At 43.7% G+C, this 25,804-nt stretch overlaps 2 protein-coding genes across 2 annotated transcripts; both read left to right on the top strand.

Moving 5' to 3' along the window:
* The first annotated feature begins 1,895 nt into the window (after nt 1-1,895).
* LOC124655976 (factor of DNA methylation 1-like) lies at nt 1,896-5,750 on the top strand. Its single transcript, XM_047194796.1, has 4 exons — nt 1,896-2,063; nt 2,145-2,383; nt 2,459-2,537; nt 5,523-5,750. The coding sequence occupies exons 1-4, from the start codon at nt 1,899-1,901 to the stop codon at nt 5,748-5,750; spliced, it is 711 nt and encodes a 236-aa protein (XP_047050752.1). The 5' UTR covers nt 1,896-1,898.
* Nucleotides 5,751-23,449: 17,699 nt separating this feature from the next.
* On the top strand, nt 23,450-25,159 carry LOC124655975 (xyloglucan galactosyltransferase KATAMARI1 homolog). The gene has a single exon (XM_047194794.1). The coding sequence runs from the start codon at nt 23,450-23,452 to the stop codon at nt 25,067-25,069; it is 1,620 nt and encodes a 539-aa protein (XP_047050750.1). The 3' UTR covers nt 25,070-25,159.
* Nucleotides 25,160-25,804: the final 645 nt, after the last annotated feature.

The following is a 25,804-nucleotide window of genomic DNA, read 5'->3' as shown; positions in this document are numbered from 1 at the left end:
GTCAATATTATTACCATGTTCCATGTTCAACAGTGCATAATCAGTCACATGTTTGGCTCATAAAAGCACTTTTTATCTTTTAAGTACATACTAGGCTATTACCTAACCACCACAGAAACACTAGCACTAATAGTATAGCATGGTGTAAGGTGACTATGTTTGTGATACTCTGTTGGCCATTGAACCTGCAGGCTATATGGCAGGGAGCAGAGTAAAGGATGGCACTTCCGATGCTTTGGCTTCAAAGCTTGAATCGAAGATATACTACCACAGAGATGCTGTTGTCGAGTATGTGGAAATCAAGGCTATGGTTGACAGAGTTATAGAAGAAAAAAGGAAGCTCCTGGATGAGAACACTGAATTCCTGAGTACTATTGACAAGGTTGTAGAAGAAAAAGAGATTCTCCAGAAGGACCATGAAGGTCGGTGTTCTTTCTTAAAGTTCCAAGTTCTGATTCCTATTTTGTTTCTTAGGATCCTTATGTGTGATGTTGGACTCATTTTGTGGCAGTGATCAAGGAGCTGGTAGAACCGATGGAGGAGGAGCTGGAAATGGTGAAGGATGAGCTTGAAGAAGAAAAGTATGAACATGTGGCAGCAAAGAAGGAGCTTGCCACGGCAAAAGAGCAACTTGCTCAGCAGAGCAAAGAGATGAAGGCTCTGAGGAAGAAGCTTCAGGAGAGTGAAGCCATGCACGCCCAGCTTGAGTCTCCTAGGCCTGGAATGGTACAAACTAACAACTGATGCATATGGCCTCGGAGGTCATATATTGTTCTTCTTGCAACATTATCAGCCATCCATATTCTGTAGTAGCCCTAGACTTCTTGACAATTACTTACAATTTGTAGCTTCTAACCTAATTCTTTAGGCCCGGAATGGTACAAACTAACAACTACTCCTCCGTTCCATATTAGTTGTCGCCGATTTGGATGTATCTAGACACATTTTGTGAATAGATCATCCGAATCTGCGACAACTAATATGGAATGGAGGGAGTAATGCATAAGGCCTTGGAGGTCACATATTGTTTTTCTTGCAACATTATCAGCCATCCATATTTTGTAGTAGCTCTAGACTTCTTGACAATTATTTACAATTTGGAGCTTCTAACCTAATTATTTATGTTGTATGATGCAACATAAGTACCTAACACCTTTATGGTTTATGAATATCTTTTTTTTCTAAACGGAGGCAAAAGCTTTGCCTCATCTATTAATTAAGAAGAAGTTGCTCAGGTTTATGAATATCTATTACTCTATACACTGGTTCAGTATTTTCACTAGTAGAATATCGATTGTTGTTTGGAACTAGTGCTGTAAATGCAATGAACATTTGCAAGTGCATGAATTTTCTCTCATTTATATATGTATTCTTTTCAGTCTGAAACCACTCTTTTCAATCTCTGCATACTTAATTTTTTTAAGCTGATTCTCTGTCTTTTGTAGAACACCATCATGTTCAGTTTTTATTTTCTTGTTGGTCTGTAGTATGATTATAGGAGTCTACTGTATAAGCAGGTGACAAGATTCTCACATAAACGGGCTGTGCTGCTCCAAGGATCACCTGCCAATGATGCTAACAGAGATCGCCTTAAAAAACAGAGGTCCTATCCGCAGCCACCAAATAACCCAGTTGCTGGCCAGCATGCAAGCAGAGATAATGACCTGGAGGTGGTCAGACAAAAGATGATCAAGGTATTATCATACATCCCTGAACTGGTATACTGCATACATTCTAGATCTGTGAGCTCGCAGTGAGCACATGCATATGTGTTACACATGTACGTACTAAATTTGTAAATCTGTGGCATCGTGAAAGCTCGTCGTCTGATGCTATCCAAATTGGTATTCCAGTGGTTCACTGAAATTGATGCTGGGTGGTCTGTTGGGCTAAAGGAAATGGGGAAGTTAAATGAGAAGCCATTCCAGGATGCTTGTGCTGACAAGCTTTCTCCTAAACATTCTGGCCCAAAAGCTTCTGAACTGTACACCCTATGGCAGGAAGTACTCAATAGCCCAAACTGGAATCCCTTCAAGTCTGTCATAGTTGATGGCAGCTGCCAGGTAACTCGTCTGCTGAGAGCTTTATTGTACATTGCAGCATGTGCTTCGTCTTAACAGATTCTGCGTGGCTTACGTGACTAGGAGGAGGTCATAGATGTTGATGATGATAAGCTGAAAGGACTGAAGATGGCATGGGGAGAAGGCCCCTACAATTCTGTCATCAGTGCATTGGTGGAGAGGAAAGAATACAACACTGATGGAACAGGTGGTGTCTTCGATGTTTGGAACTACAAGGAAGGGAGGAAGGCCACTCTTGGGGAGTGTGTTGACTGTATCTTTGACCATGTGAAGAAACTCAAGCGGTACCAAGTGACATACAGGTATGGTGTTGGTGATTGTGAACTTTTTGCAGCGTTAAAGTTATTCATGACTGGAGTATCAGAATGGTGTTTCAGTTGTGGTCTTGCGAGAGTTACATGCGTTGCTGTCGCAGATTTTGGCTTAAGTAATAGCTTGTTTCTAATAATTGAAGACGTAAAACTGCTACTTGTTTCCTTTATTAGACATCCACTGTGCTCTCTTGAACTTTGTGCGTTAATGATATGCCGGTCAAGAAAACATTTCATCTAACAACAATCTATTTAAGTGTTTAACCACCCTAAAGGAAAGACTACCATTTGATATTCATGCTGCTCTGTAGAAATAGAACATAGTTTGTGTTGCTTGAGGGGATGATGACTGACTTGGTGACTGAAGCAACACAACTGACAATTGTCTTTGAATTTCTCATGTTGGATTTCTAGATTTTTTTGTAGGTTTTGAGTACCACATATATTTTATGTGATTTTTATTGTTAAAATTTGCAGAACTTGCTATTTGCCTCGCCCAATTTAAAACTCAAACATCATGCATCTCTGCAAGTGTACGCTGCTAGTATTTTTGGACGTTCATCTTTTTTTTATGCCATAGATTATGCCTCATGCAGAGGTCTGGATGGTTTCTCTTACATTATCTGAAACAGAAACATATTTTTCCTTGAGAATTGAGTGTCCATAGTTGCCGCTTTCTTCCACGTCGAGCTCATGCTTACATAGTTTCTCGCGCAGGTCGAGGCAAACGACGTGTGCTGAAAGTGACGCAGTGAAGGATCTGACGGTCACAATGAAGGAAGGGAGCCCTGAGATGTTTAACTGTAGCAAGCATCGAAGGAAGTCATGAGATGTCCTAGTCAACACTAGCAAGCATGGAAGGGTGGCATGATCTTAGCGAGCCGTCTATCCTGTGCGATAACCTTGATAATGCATCTTTTTTTTTGGAGCAGCCATTTCATGCATATTAGTAGAACTGTGGTGTATAAATATGTCCTAACTTGATTTCAGACTTCTGACAAGAACTATGTGATGGCTTTGGTTCTTATTCAATGTTCTTATGTTCCCCTTCTCAGAGTTGCTTATCTTTCTGTTTGATACATGGAGGGTGAAGAACAAGAACTTGATCTCCACTTTTCTAGTGCTTCAGTTATATATTTGTAAGTTCTGGTATGTCTTCCTGTGTTAGGTTGTGGAATGGGTCTGATGGACATCTTCTTTTGTAGTCTTCAGACTGGTGGTTATTGCTGTGCCTTAAGTCACATATTTTCTTCCCCAGTCCAAAATATTTGCTGTAGACAAAAAAATAAAACGGTCCATGCCAGGTCCCCTAATTCTTGCTCCCAAGATACTTGTGACTTTGCCGCCTCCACACCTTTGGACTAAGCTCTATCAGTCAATGCTTGGCAGCAGCTATGCTCAACCTTTTGACTTGCCTCAACATTTTTTTCCCATTTCGTTTGTTCCACAGGGCAAGGGAAAATAATTGCGCAAGTTGATAATTTCAGAGTAGGAGCTGGTATTTGTGGATAGCGTTTTTTTGGTTGGCAGGTGCATTTGCTGCTCCATGAATAGGAAAGAAACTATATATATGTCTAAAAGAAAATTCAAAATTCTGTTTTTTCTATAACATACTGTATATGGTTTAATCAGCTGTCTTTCTTGTGCTTATGAAGAAAGACACATGGTGTGTCCTGGGCAAATCAACAAAAACCACGTCTCTAATAAGAATTTGAAAGGCACCAAATTCATCACATCAGTTTGCTTTCTACAAAGTCCCGTGTGTGGTACCTTCTAGTTTCTCTTAAAAGGACCAACCAACAAACATGCCATCGGATCTCAAAAGAAAGCATGCTATTGACTCGTACCATTGTACAGTCGTTCACGCCATTAGTCACTCAATAAAAGAATCCATCACACCTTTGACACATGGCTTCAGGTACTACCATATGGTGTGAGCACTCTGCGAGGTAGTGCTATAGTCCTGCTAGTTAAGACCACCTCTGCCTTGCTTGAATGCTTGGTGAGTGCCTCTCTTTGTCTTCCTCCTGTGTGCGAGAAAGTGCAAAGCCCTGGTTTCCTCTATCGCCGTTCTCATCTAGTACATTTTATTCTAGTGCGGAGTTCTTACGTGGTAAAAGGTTCAGATTTCTCACTTTGCTGTAATTCTATGCTAGATTGTGTCTGTTCTTGCTGGCTGTTGGGGGATGATCAGATTTTTGTTTCATCACCTTAAGCTCTTCCTAGAGGTTAAAGCCTGGCCTATGTTTTTTAAGAGGGTTAAAAAGGAGTGTTCTTGTTTGTGTTTGAGCCTGTGCTCTCGGTTTGTAAAATTCTTCTGCTATTCTCCTTTCTTCAAGGGAAAAAACACAGCATTTTCCACTCCATGATTTCTTCGCCTATGCAATTTGGGTTTCTCTTTCGAGATCAGGAAGAAATATCCGTTCTTCGACTTATACAGTTTTTTTCTAGAAACCCTAAGCTTTGATTTTGGTAGGCTTGTCAGAAATAGCAAGTTCAGATCGCGCGACTCCTTTTCTTTATCTTTCGGCAGTTGGAGTAAATGTGTTCTTGATTTGTTTAGTGGGTTTCTTCTGGGCACTTTTCCACCTTATGTGTTCTTTTGATTTCTTGCATTTCTTATTTGATAAAGACTTCAGTGTGTATTGGTGGGACTGTCTTTCTTGATGCGGATGGTTGTTGGGTTGCATTGCTTGCTTGGATTAGCTTGGGAAGGCTCTGTTTCTGGGGCAACATTGATTGTAGCTTGTAGACCTGTAATTGTTCTGATCAGCGTTGATGTCCTGGCTAGTACTACTATAATTTTTTGTAGATAATAATTGTGTGAACATCATATGACATTGACTACTCTATTTTCACTATGATATAAAAATAGATAAGTCCATCCAGTCCCCAATTCTACTAATAGTACTACATATGTTTTCAATTTTTTGTCGATAAAAATACATGAAATGAGAAATAATTAACATGTGGGCGAAAATAAATTGAGAATTTTTATATGTCTTTGATGAAATTATGGATGGTCTAGATGCATTGTGAGTTCTTATGCTGCATGTCCATTCTTCTTATTCTCAATTCTAAATGACCCATTCTAGGTTTCTTGATATTCTGTTAGCACTGAACCTTGCAGGGTGCTGGCTATATGGCTGACATTGCTGATGCACTGGCTTTTAAGCTTCAGTCAAAGATATGCTACCATAGGGATGCCAATATTGACTACCTAGAAATCAAACGTATGGTTGATAAACTCACAGAAGAGAACAAGAAGTTCCGGGATGAAAAAATGGAATATCTGGATATGATTAATATGGTCACAGAAGAAAAGGAGAATTTGCAGCATGATTATGATGGTTCGTGACCTTCCATATTGCTTAATTTTGCCCCTGAATTAGTTTCTTAGGATCCTGACTTATGATGTTGGACTCATTTGGTCGTTCAGTAATCAAGGAGCAGGTGGCATCAATGGAGGAGCAGCTTGAAACCGTAAAGAAGGAGCTTGCGGCGGCGAACCATGAGCTTGTGGCGGCGAAAGAGCAACTTGTGGCAGAAAAACATGAACATGTGGCGGCGAATGAGGAGCTTACGGCGGCCAAGGAGCAACTTGTGGTGGCGAAACATGAAAGTTCTGCGGCAAAAAATGAACATGTGGTTGCGAAGGAGGAGCTTGTGATGGCAAAAGAACAACTTGCTCGGAAGACCAAAGAGCTGGAGGTTTTAAGGAAGAAACTTCAGGAGAGTTATTATGATGGTTCGTGATCTTTCATATTGTTCAAATTTGCCCCTAAATTAGTTTCTTAGGAGCCTGATATTTGATTGTGGACTCATTTGGTAGCGCAGTAATGAAGAAACATTTGGCAATGGAGGAGCAGCTTGAATATGTAAAGAAGCGCCTTGTGGCGGCCAAAGAGCAACTTGTGGCGGCGAAACATGAAAATATTGCGGAAAAACACAAGAATGCGGTGGCAAAGGAGAAGCTTGTGGTGGCCAAAGAGAAACTTGCTCAAAAGAAGCAAGATCTGGAAGATCTAAGGAAGAAGGTTAAGGAGAGTGAAGCCATGCAGACTCTTCGTCAGCAACAGAGAGGAAATGCTCCTGGTCCTGAGCCTGTACATTTCAGAAGGGTGAGAACTAATATTTTACCGGAGCACCATACGTCTTGAAAATATTTACATTTTCTAGCTTCTAACTGAAGTCTCCGTGTTCTATAATGAAACATGTATCCATATTTGCATACCAAACTCCTAAGCTGATTTTCTTCGTATACAAGCATAACTATATGTTCAGTATTTTTTTCTTGTTGGCCTGTATTATGATTATAGGAGTCTATCTGTGTAAGCAGGTAACAAGATCATCTAATAAACGAGAAATGCTGCTCCAAGGACCATTGGCAAATGCTGCTGACAGAAATCGCCCAAAGAAACGTAAGTCCTGTCCACAACTGCTGAATAACCTTAAATAAGAAAAACAAGTATGGACTGTTGAATATTGTGATTTGAGGAAAAGACATACAGCAAAATTAATATAAAACTATGTGTAGATCTCCTGAAGAAAAGGAAGTTTTTAGTATTTATCTAGCTCGCTAAAAGTAGGACAATGTTTTTCTTGTCGTATGGGAGGATGAGTGGGTGTCTGAAGCAACACAAGAAAACTACTCCGTATTAGCTTAGAATACCTCGTGCAGTATTCTAGATTCTTTTCAGTGTGATCCTACATTAGAAAAGAAAGTGCTTTATGTGGAATTGATAGCTTTTTGAGTACCACGTCGATCTTATGTGATTTTCATGGTTAAGGAATTACACAACTAACCAGCCACAATCTAAAACTCAAGCAGGGTGCATCGAAGCTGGTGTATGCCGCAATTACCTTTTGATGTTATATCTCTCATCTTGCTAAAGATTTGGCCTTATGCACAAGCCGAGTGCGAATCGAGAGTTTTCGGACAGTAGCAAGGAACTCATTCTAACCCTTTGTTGTTGCGCAGGTCAACACGGAGCAATGCATGCTGACAGTCTGACACGTGAAGGATCTGACAGTAGCAAGGAAGGAAGTGACAGTAGCAACTAGAGTAGCAAGTAGGGAAGTTACTATCTCAGCAAGCTCACTCCATTTCAGGCACTTTTTAGAACCGCTGTGTAAAAATATGTTCACACTTTGATTCGCACATCTTACAAGAACTCTGATGCATGAGAATAATATTACTTTGATACTACATTCATTTAACTCTTCTTTATCGATTAACCGGTGGCCGCCTAGCTTATCTATCTGTATGATGCTTGAGAATGAAGTAAATTAGCTTTGTTTGTTTATTTGCATGTAGTGGTATGCCGTTCTCATGTTACATTGCAGATTCTGATGCCTGATGGGACCTGTTCTTTTGGTTGTCTATAGACTGGTTTACTGCTATAGCTTCAGACTCCAGTAGGCTCAGATTGTATTGTTAGTGGCACGTCTGTATTCTTGAAGTTAACTGAAGAATGAGTTCCTCGGAGTTCCAATATGGCATTCATCAGTTTTGAATGGATCGACGTTTGAATTAGTTTTAATACGGACACGCCTGTGTTCTCGTAGTTATCTGAAGAATGAGTTCATCGAGATGTAATCTGGGATTATGGAGCATGATTTCCGCTACACATCGCAGGTCTGACCTGCCCGACTCCATCACAGGACCATGGATAGAATTTGTGGCGCGACTTCTCCTCCTATATGCGGACCATGTCGGCGGCCCAGTTAGGCGCTGCCTTTTTTTTCCTATTTTCTTTTTTCTGTTTTTAAAAAATTCTAAAATATTAAGATTTTAGAAATGTGCAGATTTTAGAAAAAATTTAAATTTAAAAGTGTTCAAATAAAAAATGTGCAGATTTAAAATTGGTCAATTTTTTAAAAATATTATTTAAAAATGTTCAATTTAAAATTTGTATTCTTGGGAAAGTATTTTTTAAAACGGAAACAAGAAAAAAATGGAAAAAGGGGAAAAACGGCCGCCCATCTCTGCAAGGCTTGCCCCGATTTTCATCTTGATCATTTGAAACCTACTGTTGTCCTAAGACAACAACATCGTAACTAAATCCTTGATGAGAGCTTTCCTTCTTAGAACATTCCTAGACACGCCCCTCAAACAACGTTTGGCGCACGCGCAGACATACCGAATGAAGACATCGATGTGGGTAGCCACTTTTGGGTGGTGTCTGTGCCCAACAACGTCCCTCAACCGGTCGACCCATCTAGGTTTTTCAGTTTTTCATCTTTCAATTTTAACCATGCTTCTAAATAATCCAGTAAAATTTAAAACACAAAATAAATAGTTTGACACACAAATAAATAATTTTACAACAAGTAAAAATTAAAATTAAATAAATAATTCATACAATTCAAATAAAATCAACTGTCTCCTTTGAGCCTCCACATATGGTCGAGAAGATCATGGTGCAGTTGCACATAAATGCATGTGGCACGAATTTCTGCATGCATGGCGAAAACATCAAAAAAATCGGCAGACAGCTAATGATCAAGCTCGGCAAAAGGATCCTAGTTATCATACATGATGCTCATCCATGGCTGGGTTATTGCGCATAGTCTCAATGATCATGTTGGGCAAGAACACAGAAGCATTTATCACCTCCCACATCTCTTCATGAGACCAAGTAAGAGCAGTATATCTAACAGTAGCAAATAAAAGTTGTAGCACACCAAATTTCTGCTTCACATCCCTGTTTTTTTTCCAGGTAATTGCAACTCTCCTCCCGTGAAGCAAAGTGAGACTTCTTTTGACCTAGAGGCTCACTAATTGTCTTCACAAATATTGATCATCTTGGATAGATGCCATCGACTAGATTGTACCCTTTGGTGAATTGTTGGCCATTGATCTGGTAGTGTAGATTGTTCACAAACCTGCCCGATCGAGATACGTATATAGTGGCAAGTGTCAAATGTTTTGCATACAACTCTTAATTCATACAAAATTCACAATTTCGAGATACAAAGTAGTCTTCATCCGGTTCCTCCTTTGCTCCCTCATCTCTACCCACCAGGCTCGCTTGCATCGGGGTCTTCATCCAGTTCCTACTATGATGAAACTGGAAGAAAGTGAGACCAACAAGTCCGATGCACAAGAGAAATGGAATAAATGCCTCATACATTGTTGGTCAACACAAATATTAACATTCAGGGACGGCGTAAGTGAGACCAAGTCCAATGCACAAGAGATTGATATTTGTGCTATCTTACCAGGCTCACTTACGCCACCCCCGAGTGTACGGTGACCAAACATTTTAATCATCGGCATTTTGAAAATCTTAAAGCAAATGGGATGACAAAATGGAATAAGTGCCTCATACATTCCATCAAAGCCAACAAGAAATAGAAATTTAGTATACCATCATAAGCATTCCATTTAAATCACACATTTTAGTATCTGTTCTTATCCAAGTTTTTGCCTCAGCCTTTGCATCATTGGCTGAGCCAAGACATCAAGCATCTGGCCAGGGAGCATTCTTTCTTTTTAGGGAACTATATGAACTATATGCACATGATCCAGTAAGCATCCCCACTAATCAGAGCATTATAAGCATAGTAGCATACCATAAGCTCACAAGAATCCATCAAGTAAATCTTCACAAGGATACCACAGTAGCATAATAGCATACCATAAGCTCACAAGAATCCATCATTTTCTTTACAAGGATACCACAGTAGCATACCATAGTAGCATTTAATGCATTTAAATGAACCAGTAGCATCAAAACCAACCAAATGTCCAACTAGCAAGCAATACCAAGTGAGCAAGTCTTCATTACCTTGTACAGAGTTCGGACATGGATTTATTTCCAACAAAGGATGGAAATCAAATTAACATCATTGAATTAAATTGAATCATTACCATCACATGGTTCATCAATAACAATTAGGGGCAATGCATCCAGAGCAACAGCAGCAATGCATCCAGAGCAACATTAAGTAAAAGGCATGAGCAATGAGCCAGTAAGTAAATCACTAGCACATGATGATCATTTGACCATTTAGAGCATGGACACACAAGCAATAGCAACAGTATAGTTCACCAGGAATGGTGAGAAGCTGCAAGAGCATGCATCTAGCTGCAGCAACAATGACAACAAGCTAGGATAGATAGATAGATTGCATCCAGTAGCACATCAACAGCAACAGCAGCCAGTACATCAACAGCAACAGCAGCACAACCAGAGCATGCATCTAGCTGCAGCAACAATGACATCAAGCTAGGATAGATAGATAGATTGCATCCAGTAGCACATCAACAGCAACAGCAGCCAGTAGCACAGCAACAGCAACAGCAGCACAACCAGAGCAGCACACGAGCATTTCGTCGAGCACTTTGTGCTCGCGCGGGAGAGGAAGAGGGAGGGGAGGGAAGGGGAGGGGAGAGAGTTCACCAACGACAGGGGTGGAGGAGGAGGTTGACGACGACGGCAGCGGTGGAGGAGGAGGAGGAGGATGCGGCGGCTCCTCCACCTTCACGCGAAGGCGGCCCCTCCTCGCCGTAGCGGCAGCTTGTGCTGCAGGTGGCGGGGATGGGAGGAGCGTGGCGGCATGCGGCCCTCGCGGAGGAAGGCGGCGGCGACGGCGATGGCGACGACCATGGCGGCGCGCGGCGGTACGGATCGGAGGAGAGGGGAGGGGAGAGGGGAGAGGGGAGAGGTGAACAGGCGTGGGGGAGGGGGCGATGATATAAGTTCTCTTAGTTCTGTGGCGCACCAGAACAAGTGCGCCACAGAATCAACTACTTTTGTGGCGCACCGAAGCACGTGCGCCATAGAATGAGTTATTTCTGTGGCGCAGCACGCCATGTGCGCCACAGAAATACCTACACTAATAATTGGTGGTGGCAGGATGTGGGCCCCATATAATTTCTGTGGCGCAAGGTTCAGTAGTGCGCCACAAAATTAAGCTATTTCTGCGGCGCACCTAGCACGGTGCGCCACAAAATAACATTCTGTGGCGCATTTTTAGTGGTGCGCCACAGAACTAAGCTCCGCCTATAAGGGTTTTCCTACTAGTGTGCACACAAGCAGCCTGAAAAGACATTGATAGGGCTTTTGGTGTTTTACAAGCTAGATTTGCAATAGTCCGAGGTCCATCCCGATTTTGGGATATGCAAACCCTCAAGGAAATCATGACCACTTGTGTGATTCTTCACAATATGATCATCGAGGGATCGGGGTTTGAACTTGTCATTTTTGTTTGATAATGTTGGCACCCGGGTCAAACCTGCAAGAAACCTGGATACAATTGCGGTATTTTTTAAAAACATACCGTGAGATTGAGAATGCCCCAGCCACAAAACATCTTCAGCTTGATCTCATTGAGCACCATTGACGGAGGTACGACAACTAGGTAGTGTCACACTTGGGTTTATTTGTATTTGAAATAATTTGTTATTTGTTGAATTATTGTTATATTGTGTTATGCTAAACATTTGTTGTAGTTCGGATTATTATTGTATGGTATGACACTAAAACATTTGTTGTATCATTTGATTTATTGCGATTCATATGTGAAATATTGCAAAACGATTATGCGGTGCCTGTTTTGCGGACTATTCCGTTTAGCGTGTCTGGTCTGCACGACATTTTTCCAGCCCACAAGATGCATTTGGGGTGGCCTCTTATACGCGTACAGCACGCGTACGTTGGGAACCCCAAGAGGAAGGTGTGATCCGTACAGCGGCAAGTTTTCCCTCAGTAAGAAACCAAGGTTTATCGAACCAGTAGGAGCCAAGAAGCACGTTGAAGGTTGATGGCGGCGGGATGTAGTGCGGCGCAACACCAGGGATTCCGGCGCCAATGTGGAACCTGCACAACACAACCAAAGTACTTTGCCCCAACGAAACAGTGAGGTTGTCAATCTCACCGGCTTGCTGTAAAAAAGGATTAGATGTATAGTGTGGATGATGATTGTTTGCAGAGAACAGTAGAACAAGTATTGCAGTAGATTGTATTCGATGTAAAAGAATGGACCGGGGTCCACAGTTCACTAGAGGTGTCTCTCCCATAAGATAAATAGCATGTTGGATGAACAAATTACAGTTGGGCAATTGACAAATAGAGAGGGCATGACCATGCACATACATGATATGATGAGTATAGTGAGATTTAATTGGGCATTACGACAAAGTACATAGACCGCTATCCAGCATGCATCTATGCCTAAAAAGTCCACCTTCGGGTTATCATCCGAACCCCTTCCAGTATTAAGTTGCAAACAACAGACAATTGCATTAAGTATGGTGCGTAAAGTAATCAATAACTACATCCTCGGACATAGCATCAATGTTTTATCCCTAGTGGCAACATCACATCCACAACGTTAGAACTTTCTGTCACTGTCCCAGATTTAATGGAGGCATGAACCCACTATCGAGCATAAATACTCCCTCTTGGAGTTAAGAGTAAAAACTTGGCCAGAGCCTCTACTAATAACGGAGAGCATGCAAGATCATAAACAACACATAGGTAATAGATTGATAATCAACATAACATAATATTCTCTATCCATCGGATCCCAACAAACACAACATATAGCATTACAGATAGATGATCTTGATCATGTTAGGCAGCTCACAAGATCCGACAATGAAGCACATGAGGAGAAGACGACCATCTAGCTACTGCTATGGACCCATAGTCCAGGGGTGAACTACTCACTCATCACTCCGGAGGCGACCATGGCGGTGAAGAGTCCTCCGGGAGATGATTCCCCTCTCCGGCAGGGTGCCGGAGGCGATCTCCTGAATCCCCCGAGATGGGATTGGCGGTGGCGGTGTCTCTGGAAGGTTTTCCGTATCGTGGCTCTCCGTACTGGGGGTTTCGCGACGAAGACTATATGTAGGCGGAAGGGCAGGTCAAGAGGCGTCACGAGGGGCCCACACAACAGGGCCGTGCGGCCAAGGGCCAGGCCGCGCCGCCCTGGTGTGTCACCACCTCGTGGCCCCACTTCGTCTCTCCCTCGGTCTTCTGGAAGCTTCGTGGAAAAATAGGCCCCTGGGCGTTGATTTCGTCCAATTCCGAGAATATTTCCTTACTAGGATTTCTGAAACCAAAAACAGCAGAAAACAGCAACTGGCTCTTCGGCATCTCGTTAATAGGTTAGTGCCGGAAAATGCATAAATATGACATAAAGTATGCATAAAACATGTATATATCATCAATAATGTGGCATGGAACATAAGAAATTATCGATACGTCGGAGACGTATCAGCATCCCCAAGCTTAGTTCCTGCTCGTCCCGAGCAGGTAAACGATAACAAAGATAATTTCTGGGAGTGACATGCCATCATAACCTTGATCATACTATTGTAAGTATATGTAATGAATGCAGCGATCAAAACAATGGTAATGACATGAGTAAACAAATGAATCATAAAGCAAAGACTTTTCATGAATAGTACTTTCAAGACAAGCATCAATAAGTCTTGCATAAGAGTTAACTCATAAAGCAATAAATCAAAGTAAAGGTATTGAAGCAACACAAAGGAAGATTAAGTTTCAGCGGTTGCTTTCAACTTATAACATGTATATCTCATGGATATTGTCAATGTAAAGTAATATAACAAGTGCAATATGCAAGTATGTAGGAATCAATGCACAGTTCACACAAGTGTTTGCTTCTTGAGGTGGAGAGAGATAGGTGAACTGACTCAACATAAAAGTAAAAGAAAGGCCCTTCGCAGAGGGAAGCATTGATTGCTATATTTGTGCTAGAGCTTTGGTTTTGAAAACAAGAAACAATTTTGTCAACGGTAGTAATAAAGCATATGTATCATGTAAATTATATCTTACAAGTTGCAAGCCTCATGCATAGTATACTAATAGTGTCCGCACCTTGTCCTAATTAGCTCGGATTACCGGGACTATCGCAATACACATGTTTTAACCAAGTGTCACAAAGGGGTACCTCTATGCCACCTGTACAAAGGTCTAAGGAGAAAGTTCGCATTGGATTTCTCGCTTTTGATTATTCTCAACTTAGACATCCATACCGGGACAACATAGACAACAGATAATGGACTCCTCTTTAAAGCATAAGCATGTAGCAACAATTAATGTTCTCATATGAGATTGAGGATATATGTCCAAAACTGAAACTTCCACCATGATTCATGGCTTTAGTTAGCGGCCCAATGTTCTTCTCTAACATTATGCATGCTCTAACCATTAAATGAGTGGTAAATCTCCCTTACTTCAGACAAGACGAACATGCATAGCAACTCACATGATATTCAACAAAGGGTAGTTGATGGCGTCCCCAGGAACATGGTTATCGCACAACAAGCAACTTAATAAGAGATAAAGTGCATAAGTACATATTCAATACCACAATAGTTTTTAAGCTATTTGTCCCATGAGCTATATATTGCAAAGGTAAAGAATGTAAATTTTAAAGGTAGCACTCAAGCAATTTACTTTGGAATGACGGAGAAATACCATGTAGTAGGTAGGTATGGTGGACACAAATGGCATAGTGGTTGGCTCAAGGATTTTGGATGCATGAGAAGTATTCCCTCTCGATACAAGGTTTAGGATAGCAAGGTTATTTGAAACAAACACAAGGATGAACCGGTGCAGCAAAAATCACATAAAAGACACATTGTAAACATTATAAAACTCTACACCGTCTTCCTTGTTGTTCAAACTCAATACTAGAAATTATCTAGACTTTAGAGAGACCAAATATGCAAACTAAATTTTAGCAAGCTCTATGTATTTCTGCATTAATGGGTGCAAAGTATATGATGCAAGAGATTAAACATGAGCACAACAATTGCCAAGTATCAAATTATTCAAGACATTTTAGAATTACTACATGTAGCATTTCCCGATTCCAATCATATAACAATTTAACGAAGAAGATTCAACCTTCGCCATGAATACTATGAGTAAAGCCTAAGGACATATTTGTCAATATGCAACAGCGGAGCGTGTCTCTCTCCCACACAATGAATGCTAGGATCCATTTTATTCAAACAAAAACAAAAACAAAAACAAACCGACGCTCCAAGCAAAGCACATAAGATGTGATGGAATAAAAATATAGTTTCAGGGGTGGAACCTGATAATGTTGTCGATGAAGAAGGGGATGCCTTGGGCATCCCCAAGCTTAGCTTGAGTCTTCTTAAAATATGCAGGGGTGAACCACCGGGGCATCCCCAAGCTTAGAGCTTTCACTCTCCTTGATCATATTGTATCATCTCCCTCTCTTGATCCTTGAAAACTTCCTCCACACCAAACTCGAAACAACTCATTAGAGGGTTAGTGCATAATAAAAATTCACATATTCAGAGGTGACACAATCATTCTTAACACTTCTGGACATTGCACAAAGCTACTGGACATTAATGGAACAAAGAAATTCATCCATCATAGCAAAAGAGGCAATGCGAAATACTTAAAAGGCAGAATCTGTCAAAACAGAACAGTCTGTAAAGATGGATTTTATTGAGGCACCAGAGTTGCTTAAATGAAAATGCTCAAATTGAATGAAAGTTGCGTACATATCTGAGGATCACGCACGTAAATTGGCATAATTTTCTGAGCTACCTACAGAGAGGCAGGTCGAAATTCGTGACAGCAAAGAAATCTGTTTCTGCGCAGTAATCCAAATCTAGTATGAACCTTACTATCAACGACTTTACTTGGCACAACAATGCGCAAAACTAAGATAAGGAGAGGTTTCTACAGTAGTAAACAACTTCCAAGACTCAAATATAAAACAAAAGTACTGTAGTAAAAACATGGGTTGTCTCCCATAAGCGCTTTTCTTTAACGCCTTTCAGCTAGGCGCAGAAAGTGTATATCAAGTATTATCAAGAGACGAAGCATCAACATTATTTTCACAATTTATCCCATTGGGTATCTTAGATGCTACCTTATCTATAGTGGTTTTAAGAGCTTTATCAATTTTAGGCCTATAATAGCTTTTTGGTTTAGGCCCCTTAGAGATATACATGAACCTTTGCTCCTTTCCCACATAAGCTTTCTCTCTAAACTTTATAGATGAAAAGGTTGAACTCAATGTTCCCATAGCCTCTTCAAGTTCACTAATCCTTTGGGTTTGATTATCATGAATAGCACAAGATTCTAAGATGGCGATTCTCTCATTAATTCCACCTAGAGATTTATCAAGTTTATCAGTGCTATCAAGTAATGCTTTCAAAGTAGTATCAATAATTGGAAGGTTTTGCTCTATGGTTTCCAACTTTTTCATGACATCTTCAAGAGAGGCTTCAATTTTAACTTCATTAACAGGTGGTATTCCAAATAAACTCTCAATAATGCAACTAGCTTCTAAAGCAGGAGCGCCTAGGAAATTACCTCCTGCGAGACAATCAAGAACAAACCTATTCCAGCTAGAGATACCAACATAAAAATTCCTGAGTAGGATAGTGGTGGAGTGTTTCTTAGTGCACCTATTATGGGCATCACTAATTCTATACCAAGCATCTTTTAAACATTCTCCCCTTGTTGCTTAAACGAACGAACTTCAACTTCAGGATTACTCATTTTAGCAGTAGTAAATAAAGCAAACTAGATAAAGTAAATGCAAGTAACTAATTTTTTTGTGTTTTTTGATATAGAGTGCAAAACGGTAAATAAAGTAAAGCTAGCAACTAATTTTTTTGTGTTTTGATATAATGCAGCAAACAAAGTAGTAAATAAAATAAAGCAAGACAAAAACAAAGTAAAGAGATTGGATTGTGGAGACTCCCCTTGCAGCGTGTCTTGATCTCCCCGGCAACGGCGCCAGAAAAAGAGCTTGATACGCGTACAACACGCGTCCGTTGGGAACCCCAAGAGGAAGGTGTGATGCGTACAGCGGCAAGTTTTCCCTCAGTAAGAAACCAAGGTTTATCGAACCAGTAGGAGCCAAGAAGCACGTTGAAGGTTGATGGCGGCGGGATGTAGTGCGGCGCAACACCAGGGATTCCGGCGCCAATGTGGAACCTGCACAACACAACCAAAGTACTTTGCCCCAACGAAACAGTGAGGTTGTCAATCTCACCGGCTTTCTCGTAACAAAGGATTAGATGTATAGTGTGGATGATGATTGTTTGCAGAGAACGAGTAGAACAAGTATTGCAGTAGATTGTATTCGATGTAAAAGAATGGACCGGGGTCCACAGCTCACTAGAGGTGTCTCTCCCATAAGATAAATAGCATGTTGGGTGAACAAATTACAGTCGGGCAATTGACAAATAGAGAGGGCATGACCATGCACATACATGATATGATGAGTATAGTGAGATTTAATTGGGCATTACGACAAAGTACATAGACCGCTATCCAGCATGCATCTATGCCTAAAAACCTCTTCCGGTATTAAGTTGCAAACAACAGACAATTGCATTAAGTATGGTGCGTAATGTAATCAATAACTACATCCTCGGACATAGCATCAATGTTTTATCCCTAGTGGCAACAGCACATCCACAACCTTAGAACTTTCTCTCACTGTCCCAGATTTAATGGAGGCATGAACCCACTATCGAGCATAAATACTCCCTCTTGGAGTTAAGAGTAAAAACTTGGCCGAGCCTCTACTAATAACGGAGAGCATGCAAGATCATAAACAACACATAGGTAATAGATTGATAATCAACATAACATAATATTCTCTATCCATCGGATCCCAACAAATACAACATATAGCATTACAGATAGATGATCTTGATCATGTTAGGCAGCTCACAAGATCCGACAATGAAGCACATGAGGAGAAGACGACCATCTAGCTACTGCTATGGACCCATAGTCCGGGGGTGAACTACTCACTCATCACTCCGGAGGCGACCATGGCGGTGAAGAGTCCTCCGGGAGATGATTCCCCTCTCCGGCAGGGTGCCGGAGGCGATCTCCTGAATCCCCCAAGATGGGATTGGCGGCGGCGGCGTCTCTGGAAGGTTTTTCGTATCGTGGCTCTCCGTACTGGGGGTTTCACGACGAAGACTATATGTAGGCGGAAGGGCAGGTCAAGAGGCGTCACGAGGGGCCCACACAACAGGGCCGTGCGGCCAAGGGCCAGGCCGCGCCGCCCTGGTGTGTCACCACCTCGTGGCCCCACTTCGTCTCTCCCTCGGTCTTCTAGAAGCTTCGTGGAAAAATAGGCCCATGGGCGTTGATTTCGTCCAATTCCGAGAATATTTCCTTACTAGGATTTTTGAAACCAAAAACAGCAGAAAACAGCAACTGGCTCTTCGGCATCTCGTTAATAGATTAGTGCCGGAAAATGCATAAATATGACATAAAGTATGCATAAAACATGTAGATATCATCAATAATGTGGCATGGAACATAAGAAATTATCGATACGTCGGAGACGTATCACCCTCCATCAATGTATTTGTTGTTTGCGGTTTGAGGGGTCCACTAGAGTTGCTCTTATATTCTTACAGTCAAAGTAGTAGAGGTAGGAGAAGATAAACACCGTGAGCTCTCTTCACAAATGGGTTTTATTCTTTCGAAGGAAGGCTCAACCCAACATAGTGTGAGCCACAACTCATCATGTCGGTCGATGAAAAACTCGCTATGAGATAGGATGTCAGAACGATGCAGTCTATTTTTTTTGTTTGCACGCTCGTGCTTAATTATTCTTGAGGATGCTTCGTCTAATCCGATATAGCGGCGGAAAACTTCTATGCACCGAACGTTCATAGAGATCCCTTGCTACTCCATCCAACTCTGGCACGCATGGTTCATGGTGATCCCTGTCTTCGCACCTCGGTACGGGCAACACCGACGCGTGCCTTCGTCCCCGACGCGCTCCCGAGTCCGGCAAGCTCGACAGTATGTCGCCTAGTACTTCTACCACAACAACTACAACTACGACTTCCTCCTTTCGAGCGTCTTCTCGGGCTCAACGACGACAACGACCAAAACACCATCTACCTCAACTACATTCTCCAAGGCGACTACATCAAACATGGCTTCATCGACCATGACAACAACGGCTACATCGATATGAGCATCAATGGTTGCACCACGTATTCAGCTTCTCCTCTAGTCGGACCGTCTGCGTCACTACCGATCCGACTAGACCATATTAGGTTGTTTAAGATTGCAATCTAGATCTATCTCTACTAGGTTTTTTAGTTTCCAAGTCTTCTCTAATAAACAGCCGAAGAAGCTCACAATGTAATTTCAACCACAATTACAATTATCAATACAACAACTATTCCGCAATTCTGCATACATGAAGTTGAGTTGGCCCTGACATTTTGAGTTTACTACCACGTCCTCTCTCCCCATCTCCCTCTCCCCCGGAGTAGATGGTTGATTTATCGGTTCCTTAGGACATATACAATGGTAGAGAAGGCATGCCTTTCCTTACCCCATCACATTAGCTAGAGAAGGCAATAAATATAAGTCATACAATGCATTATCTCTTATAGCCATCTCTAACTATTAATATTAATTATTAAATTTTGGTTGGAAATTTGTTGCTAAGGGAAGACATATGTGATACAATGGAGAAAACAGTCTTCCCTTATTTCCTAAGAGATGATCCCTTAGCTAGGAGAATACAGCCTTCTCTCTCTTTATTCTCTCTCCTCCAACTAAGCAAAAAATCAGACGTGGCATCTCTAAGGGAATGCTGACATCACTCCATTGTATGTGCCCTTAACAACCACATTGATAAGGGCACGTATAATGGGGTGATGTCAGCCTTTCCTTATGCTTGCCACGTCAGATTTTTTGCTTAGTTCGAGGAGAAATAATGAAGGAAGAGAATGTTGTCTTTCCTTAGCTAAGGGATGATCTCTTAAATAAGAGAAGGCTATTTTCCCCATTGTACGACATGTCTTCTCTTAGCACATAATTTCCTACTAAAAATAATTAATTATCAATTATTGCTAGAGATGATAATAAGAGATAATGCATTGTATCGATTATATTTATCATCCTCTCTAGATGATATGAACTGCTAAGAGAAGACGTGCCTTCCCTACCATTGTACATGCCCTAAGGAGGTTGCAACACGAGCTGTCCCTTGCGGACGGTTGGACAAATGGCAGCGGATGATGAGAATATGAGGCATGTCATTAATGGCAAGGACTCGAGAGAAACTCGATCGACATTACATAAAGAGGACAGAAGGTAGAAGAAAATTAGATTTTCATCAACTTCCATTAGTCAGAACATATACAGATTTGAGTTGCGAGGTACCAAAGTTCTCCAACTTTGAAAGTTTAGGGGCTGATCTATCAACTTTTGAAGGCGAGAGATCAAACCCACAATATACGATAAGCTTCTTTCTGAGAGTAAAGAGAGTTTCACTGATTTTTGAAAAGGGGTTTACTGACATAGCACTTCAAAGATCATTGATCGGGGTAGAGGGCTATGAAGAATACACTCTGAATCAACTCGTGAACCCATGGAGAATTTTGCTAGATCGTGGGCTCCATCATGAGCTGCATGCTCTGTTACAAGCTCTCTTTACTTTGTGCATTTGCACCTTTTGGATACATTCAAATGTACCACAAATAGCCTCCGGAGACCAAGAGACTTGTCATTGGAGAGTCGTGATGACTTCCTAACTATGAACTTACACAATGAGTGGCATGCGTACTTTCTCCACCTCCATTTTCACCCCCATGTAGGCACACCATGGTCTCAACTTCTACAACCGATGAATGTTTGTGGAATACACCTAGCCACCACATAGATAACCAGACCCCTGTAGTCTCTTGTGATCACGGCCACACTTGACACCTTCACATTTACCTCACCAAATCGGAGGCAAGCCCATTAGCATTTATACAAAACAACAAATTAAACAAGAGCCAATAATAGAAAATACATAATACTGAGAACCAACCTGAGGTTGGGTGGTTAGGAGGGTGGTTGTACCCCCAGCCCACCAGAGTTCAAACCCCAGGTTTGACATCTGTGTGTCTCATAAAGGCGGAATATTCATTCAGTGGGAGACGACGTTCCCGTCGACAGCGAGGCGCCTGCGGTGACTTCGTCAATTTCAAGATCCAATCCGCCGGCTCAGTCTTCAGGAGGTGCTCATAGGGGTAGGGTGTGCGTGTGTGCGTTCATAGGGGTGAGTGTATGCGCGTGTATATGAGCGCCTGTGTTTGTACTGTGTTTCTCGAAAAAAAAACATAATACTATTATTTATTATAGGAGAGTAAATTTTAGTTTTTACCACATAGTTTGACATTTTAAAGCTAACTGCCCCATTTTGTACACATGGTGGGAACAAAATTACTAAACAGGGTAATTAGCGTCAAAGATAACAAAATAGGGGTTTAAAACTAAAATATTTTGTTATTTTAACTCATCATACATTTTTGTTATCATTTTTGTAAATGAGGCAGAAGGGAAAGAAGTCCACATAACCCCCCTATGTATTGTGTTTGGGACATTAAATCCCCCTAACTATTAAATGGGATAAATCACCCCCCTAACTATGGAATACCGGGCAATTCACCCCCTCAATCCGGATTAGACTGTTTTGGGATGAGATTGGCTGTTTTGACAGTTGTTTGATCCGGTCACACATGGTCCGGTCGAACCAAATACTAGAACTGTTTGTTCTGGTCCGTGTGCTCTGCTCTCTCCGCGCCGCTCCTCTCTCTGCAGTCCGGCTGCTCCTCTCTCTGCCGCGCTTCGCTTCTCTCTCCATCGGCGCAGACGTAAAGTCCGATGATCGGCGGTTAGGCATGGTCTGGGTGAGTTCTGATCCGCTCGAATCAGTGCAGGTTTGTTCAATTTTTCACCCGAAGGAGCTACCCATTTCGCTCTTTGTGTGGAGGATGGACTCGAGGACGGATGGACAGAAAAGGCTGGGCTTTTGTTTTGATATTTCTTCAGTACATGTAGGCTGCTGTGTGAGTGTTAGCTGGGGTACTACGTCTAATAGAGATGATGCAGTACTGAATCAGTTAGGGAAATCAGTTAGCTGGGCTACTACGTCCATTTTTGTTTCAGCAAATGAGAGCTAAAAGCGATGTGCTTTGTTTGTCAATCTAGAACCTTGCATCGATCGATGAAGCTTCAGTAAAAGCTTCCTCCAATCGCTGATGCCCACTGGACAACACCACGGAGCAGCGATCGCTCGAAGCTCCACCCTCTCTGCTGATCTGATCAGAGCGACGGCGGACGCACATCTGCTCGAGTCGGGAGGATCTCCACCCTCTCTGATTCCTCTTCAATCGGGAACGAATCGGGGAGGAGCTCCAATCTCACTGAATCGGGGACGGCCGCGGTGGATGCAACCTCTCTGAGCTCGGCAAGATCGACTGGAATGCGGCACATCGAACGCGCAACGGCGGGCAGAGTGGCGACGCAGGACGGGCAGAGCGGCGGCTTAGAGCGCGAGTAGCTATGCTCTCAAAACCACTGTCCACGTGGACCAAACAGCTCTCAAAACAGCTAAATCCGGTTTTGAGGGGTTGGAGGGGGTAAGTTGCCCGGTATTCCATAGTTAGGGGGTGATTTGTCCCATTTAATAGTTAGAGGGGGTTAGTCTCCCAAACACAATACTTAGGGGGTTATGTGGACTTCTTTCGGTAAAAGGCTTGCACGTTTCGTTTAGTAAGAGTAGTTTCCAGGATCAAATGGCAAGCCATAATTAGCCCTAAATCCTTCCTATTCACGTTTGTTGGCATGTGCCTCGACCCAAAGAACCAATGCAACACGAGCTCGGCGAGATTTAATAGGCTGGTTCATTTGCACATGTGTTGAGCATGACGCAACGACATACTACAGAGAAGAAACAAAAATCTCGAGCGGTGATAGAACAAATGGAAATGAATCAAGTAAGATATGCATGCATATGCGGAAGGAAAGAAACCCCTGATTTACGCATCCATATGCGAAAGGAAAGAAATCCCAATTTCAGGAATCTCCCGGAATCAAATCGTGTTTAATTCGACGCGGATGGAGGTGTTGATGACAGGACTAGGACAGCGGGATCACACCCGGATCAGATCGATCGCGCGCTGGCCGATTATAATCCGGCTGCCGGCGGCGGGCGAGTGATCCGTTCGCGACGTCGTACGGACGGGACGGACGGGCCATGGTGAATTTGCATGGTTCGACGGTGCTCCGGGCCGGCAGGTACTTCCTGCCGCTGCTCTTCCCGGCGTGCTTCACCCTGTGGATGCTCATATTCTTCCAGCCTCCGACGGCCATCTTGCGGGTGAGTTTCCAGCCGACCCTTTCGTTGCCGGAGCAACGGGTCGTCGACGCGACTCCGACGCCGGCGCTGCCGGAGCGTCGAGAGATCATTGACACGTCCCCGTCACAACCGCCGCCGCCTCCTCTGGAGGGTCGAGAGACCGTTATAGCGTCGCCACCGCCGCCGCCACCGGCACGTCGAGCGAAGACAGAGACTCCGTCGTCACCGCCACCGGTGGCGGTTACGACTGACCGGTGCGCCGGCCGCTACATCTACATCCATGATCTGCCGAGAAGGTTCAACGTCGACCTAATCCGAGACTGCCGGTCCCTGTGCGATTGGACGGACATGTGCAAGCACCTTGTGAACGATGGCATCGGCCCGCGCATCACGCGCACCGGCGGCGTGCTCCCGTCCACCGGCTGGTACGACACCAACCAGTTCACCCTGGAGGTCATCTTCCACAACCGGATGCGGCGGTACGACTGCCTCACCACCGACGCCTCCCGCGCCGCCGCCGTCTACGTGCCCTACTACGCCGGGCTCGACGTCGGCCGGTACCTGTGGGGGTTCAGCAATGAGCTCCGCGACGCCCTCGCCGAGGACCTCGTCGAGTGGCTCCGGTCGTCGCCTGCGTGGGCGGCGCACGGCGGGCGGGACCACTTCCTCGTAGGAGGCCGCATCACATGGGATTTCCGGCGTGAGGACGGGCGCGAGTGGGGCAGCCGGCTGTTCCTCCTCCCTGAGGTCACCAACATGACGACGCTCGCCATCGAGTCTAGCCCGTGGCACCGCAACGACGTGGGCATGCCGTACCCGACCTACTTCCACCCGTCCCGCGCCGCCGAGGTGGCCTCGTGGCAGCGCGCCGTGCGGCGCGCGCGGCGGCCGTGGCTCTTCGCGTTCGCCGGCGGCACGCGGGGGCACGGTACCGACAGGAACGTCGACAGCAACGGCGTCGTCCGGGACGCCATCATCGAGCAGTGCGCGCAGTCGCGGCGGTGCGGGCTCCTCCGGTGCGGCGCCGGCGGCCAGCGCAACGACTGCTTCGCGCCAGGCAACGTCATGCGGCTGTTCAAGAGCGCCACCTTCTGCCTGCAGCCGCAGGGGGACTCGTACACGCGGAAGTCGGCGTTCGACGCCATGCTCGCCGGCTGCGTGCCGGTGTTCTTCCACCCAGGATCGGCGTACGTGCAGTACCGGTGGCACCTGCCGGCAGACCACCGCAAGTACTCGGTGTTCGTGCCAGAGGACGGCCTGCGGAACGGCACGGTGAGGGTGGAGGACGTGCTCCGGCGGATCAGCGCGAGGGAGGTGGCGGCCATGAGGGAGCAGCTGGTCAGGATGATCCCCAGCATCGTGTACAGGGACCCGAGGGCCACGTCGGGAGTCGGGTTGAGGGACGCCGTGGATGTTGCCGTGGACGGCGTGATCGAGAGGGTGAGGAGGATCAAACAGGGGATGCCTCTCTCGGATGATGGCATGGGGCTGTGGTATGGCTACTTTCACAGGCAGTGAAACATGTTTTCTTCCCTGTGATTTCCTAGACATGCAGGACACGAAATGGGCCAATCGATATAATCTCAGGAGATTAGATTGTATTGTAAACCCTGGACTGGGTAAAATCATACTACTCCCTCCCTCCAAAAAATAAAGTCATAGATTTGTCTAAATTTAAGATTTAGGTAAATCTATGACAATTTTTGGAGCCGGAAGGAGTACTTGTTATGCGATAATTTTTACGGAAACTATGGGTACGTTCTCAGGGCCGGTTTCTTGCAACACTGCGTCAGGGAGAAGAACCCATGCGCATTCCAGACGGGCCACGAGACAGAAAAGGTCTCTCGTTTGGTTGCTTGCGCAGAGTTTTTTCGGCACCATGGAGATTTGAGCTCTGACCAATTGGTAGGTCGGTTTTAAGGCCAAGTAGCAGCTCAGAATGACACCCTTATTGTTTGGTTGCAACCCAAATCAGCTTCTGGTTACCTCTTTCCTTTAGTGGTGAGGTTACCCGTGATCAATACCGCACAAGCAAACACACAACGCAAGATCAGACTTGAAAGATCATAGACGCTACGAAATAGGTTCAGACAACATTGTTCAGACACGAACATAGTTCACGAGACGACACGACACTTGTCCACACACCATAGTTCAGACACAACACCATTAGATAATAAAGACGGCATAGTAGCAGCGAGACAATACCAGCAGAGCTTCAGACTTCATCTTCGAAGACGGCACACTTGGTGG

The sequence above is a fragment of the Lolium rigidum genome, chromosome 5 (genome assembly GCF_022539505.1).
Source record: "Lolium rigidum isolate FL_2022 chromosome 5, APGP_CSIRO_Lrig_0.1, whole genome shotgun sequence".
NCBI lineage: Eukaryota > Viridiplantae > Streptophyta > Magnoliopsida > Poales > Poaceae > Lolium > Lolium rigidum.
Note: the sequence above shows the minus strand (reverse complement) of the source record. Positions and strands in the feature narration are given on the sequence as shown.

What these genes read in the sequence shown, in the direction of transcription:
- LOC124655976 (XM_047194796.1), top strand. Translation starts at nt 1,899, where the DNA reads ATGGGGAAGTTAAATGAGAAGCCATTCCAGGATGCTTGTGCTGACAAG. An exon ending in TAGTTGATGGCAGCTGCCAG is followed by an intron (nt 2,064 to 2,144) that starts GTAACTCGTCTG and finishes TTACGTGACTAG; the next exon opens with GAGGAGGTCATAGATGTTGA. An exon ending in CGGTACCAAGTGACATACAG is followed by an intron (nt 2,384 to 2,458) that starts GTATGGTGTTGG and finishes ATGGTGTTTCAG; the next exon opens with TTGTGGTCTTGCGAGAGTTA.
- LOC124655975 (XM_047194794.1), top strand. Translation starts at nt 23,450, where the DNA reads ATGGTGAATTTGCATGGTTCGACGGTGCTCCGGGCCGGCAGGTACTTC.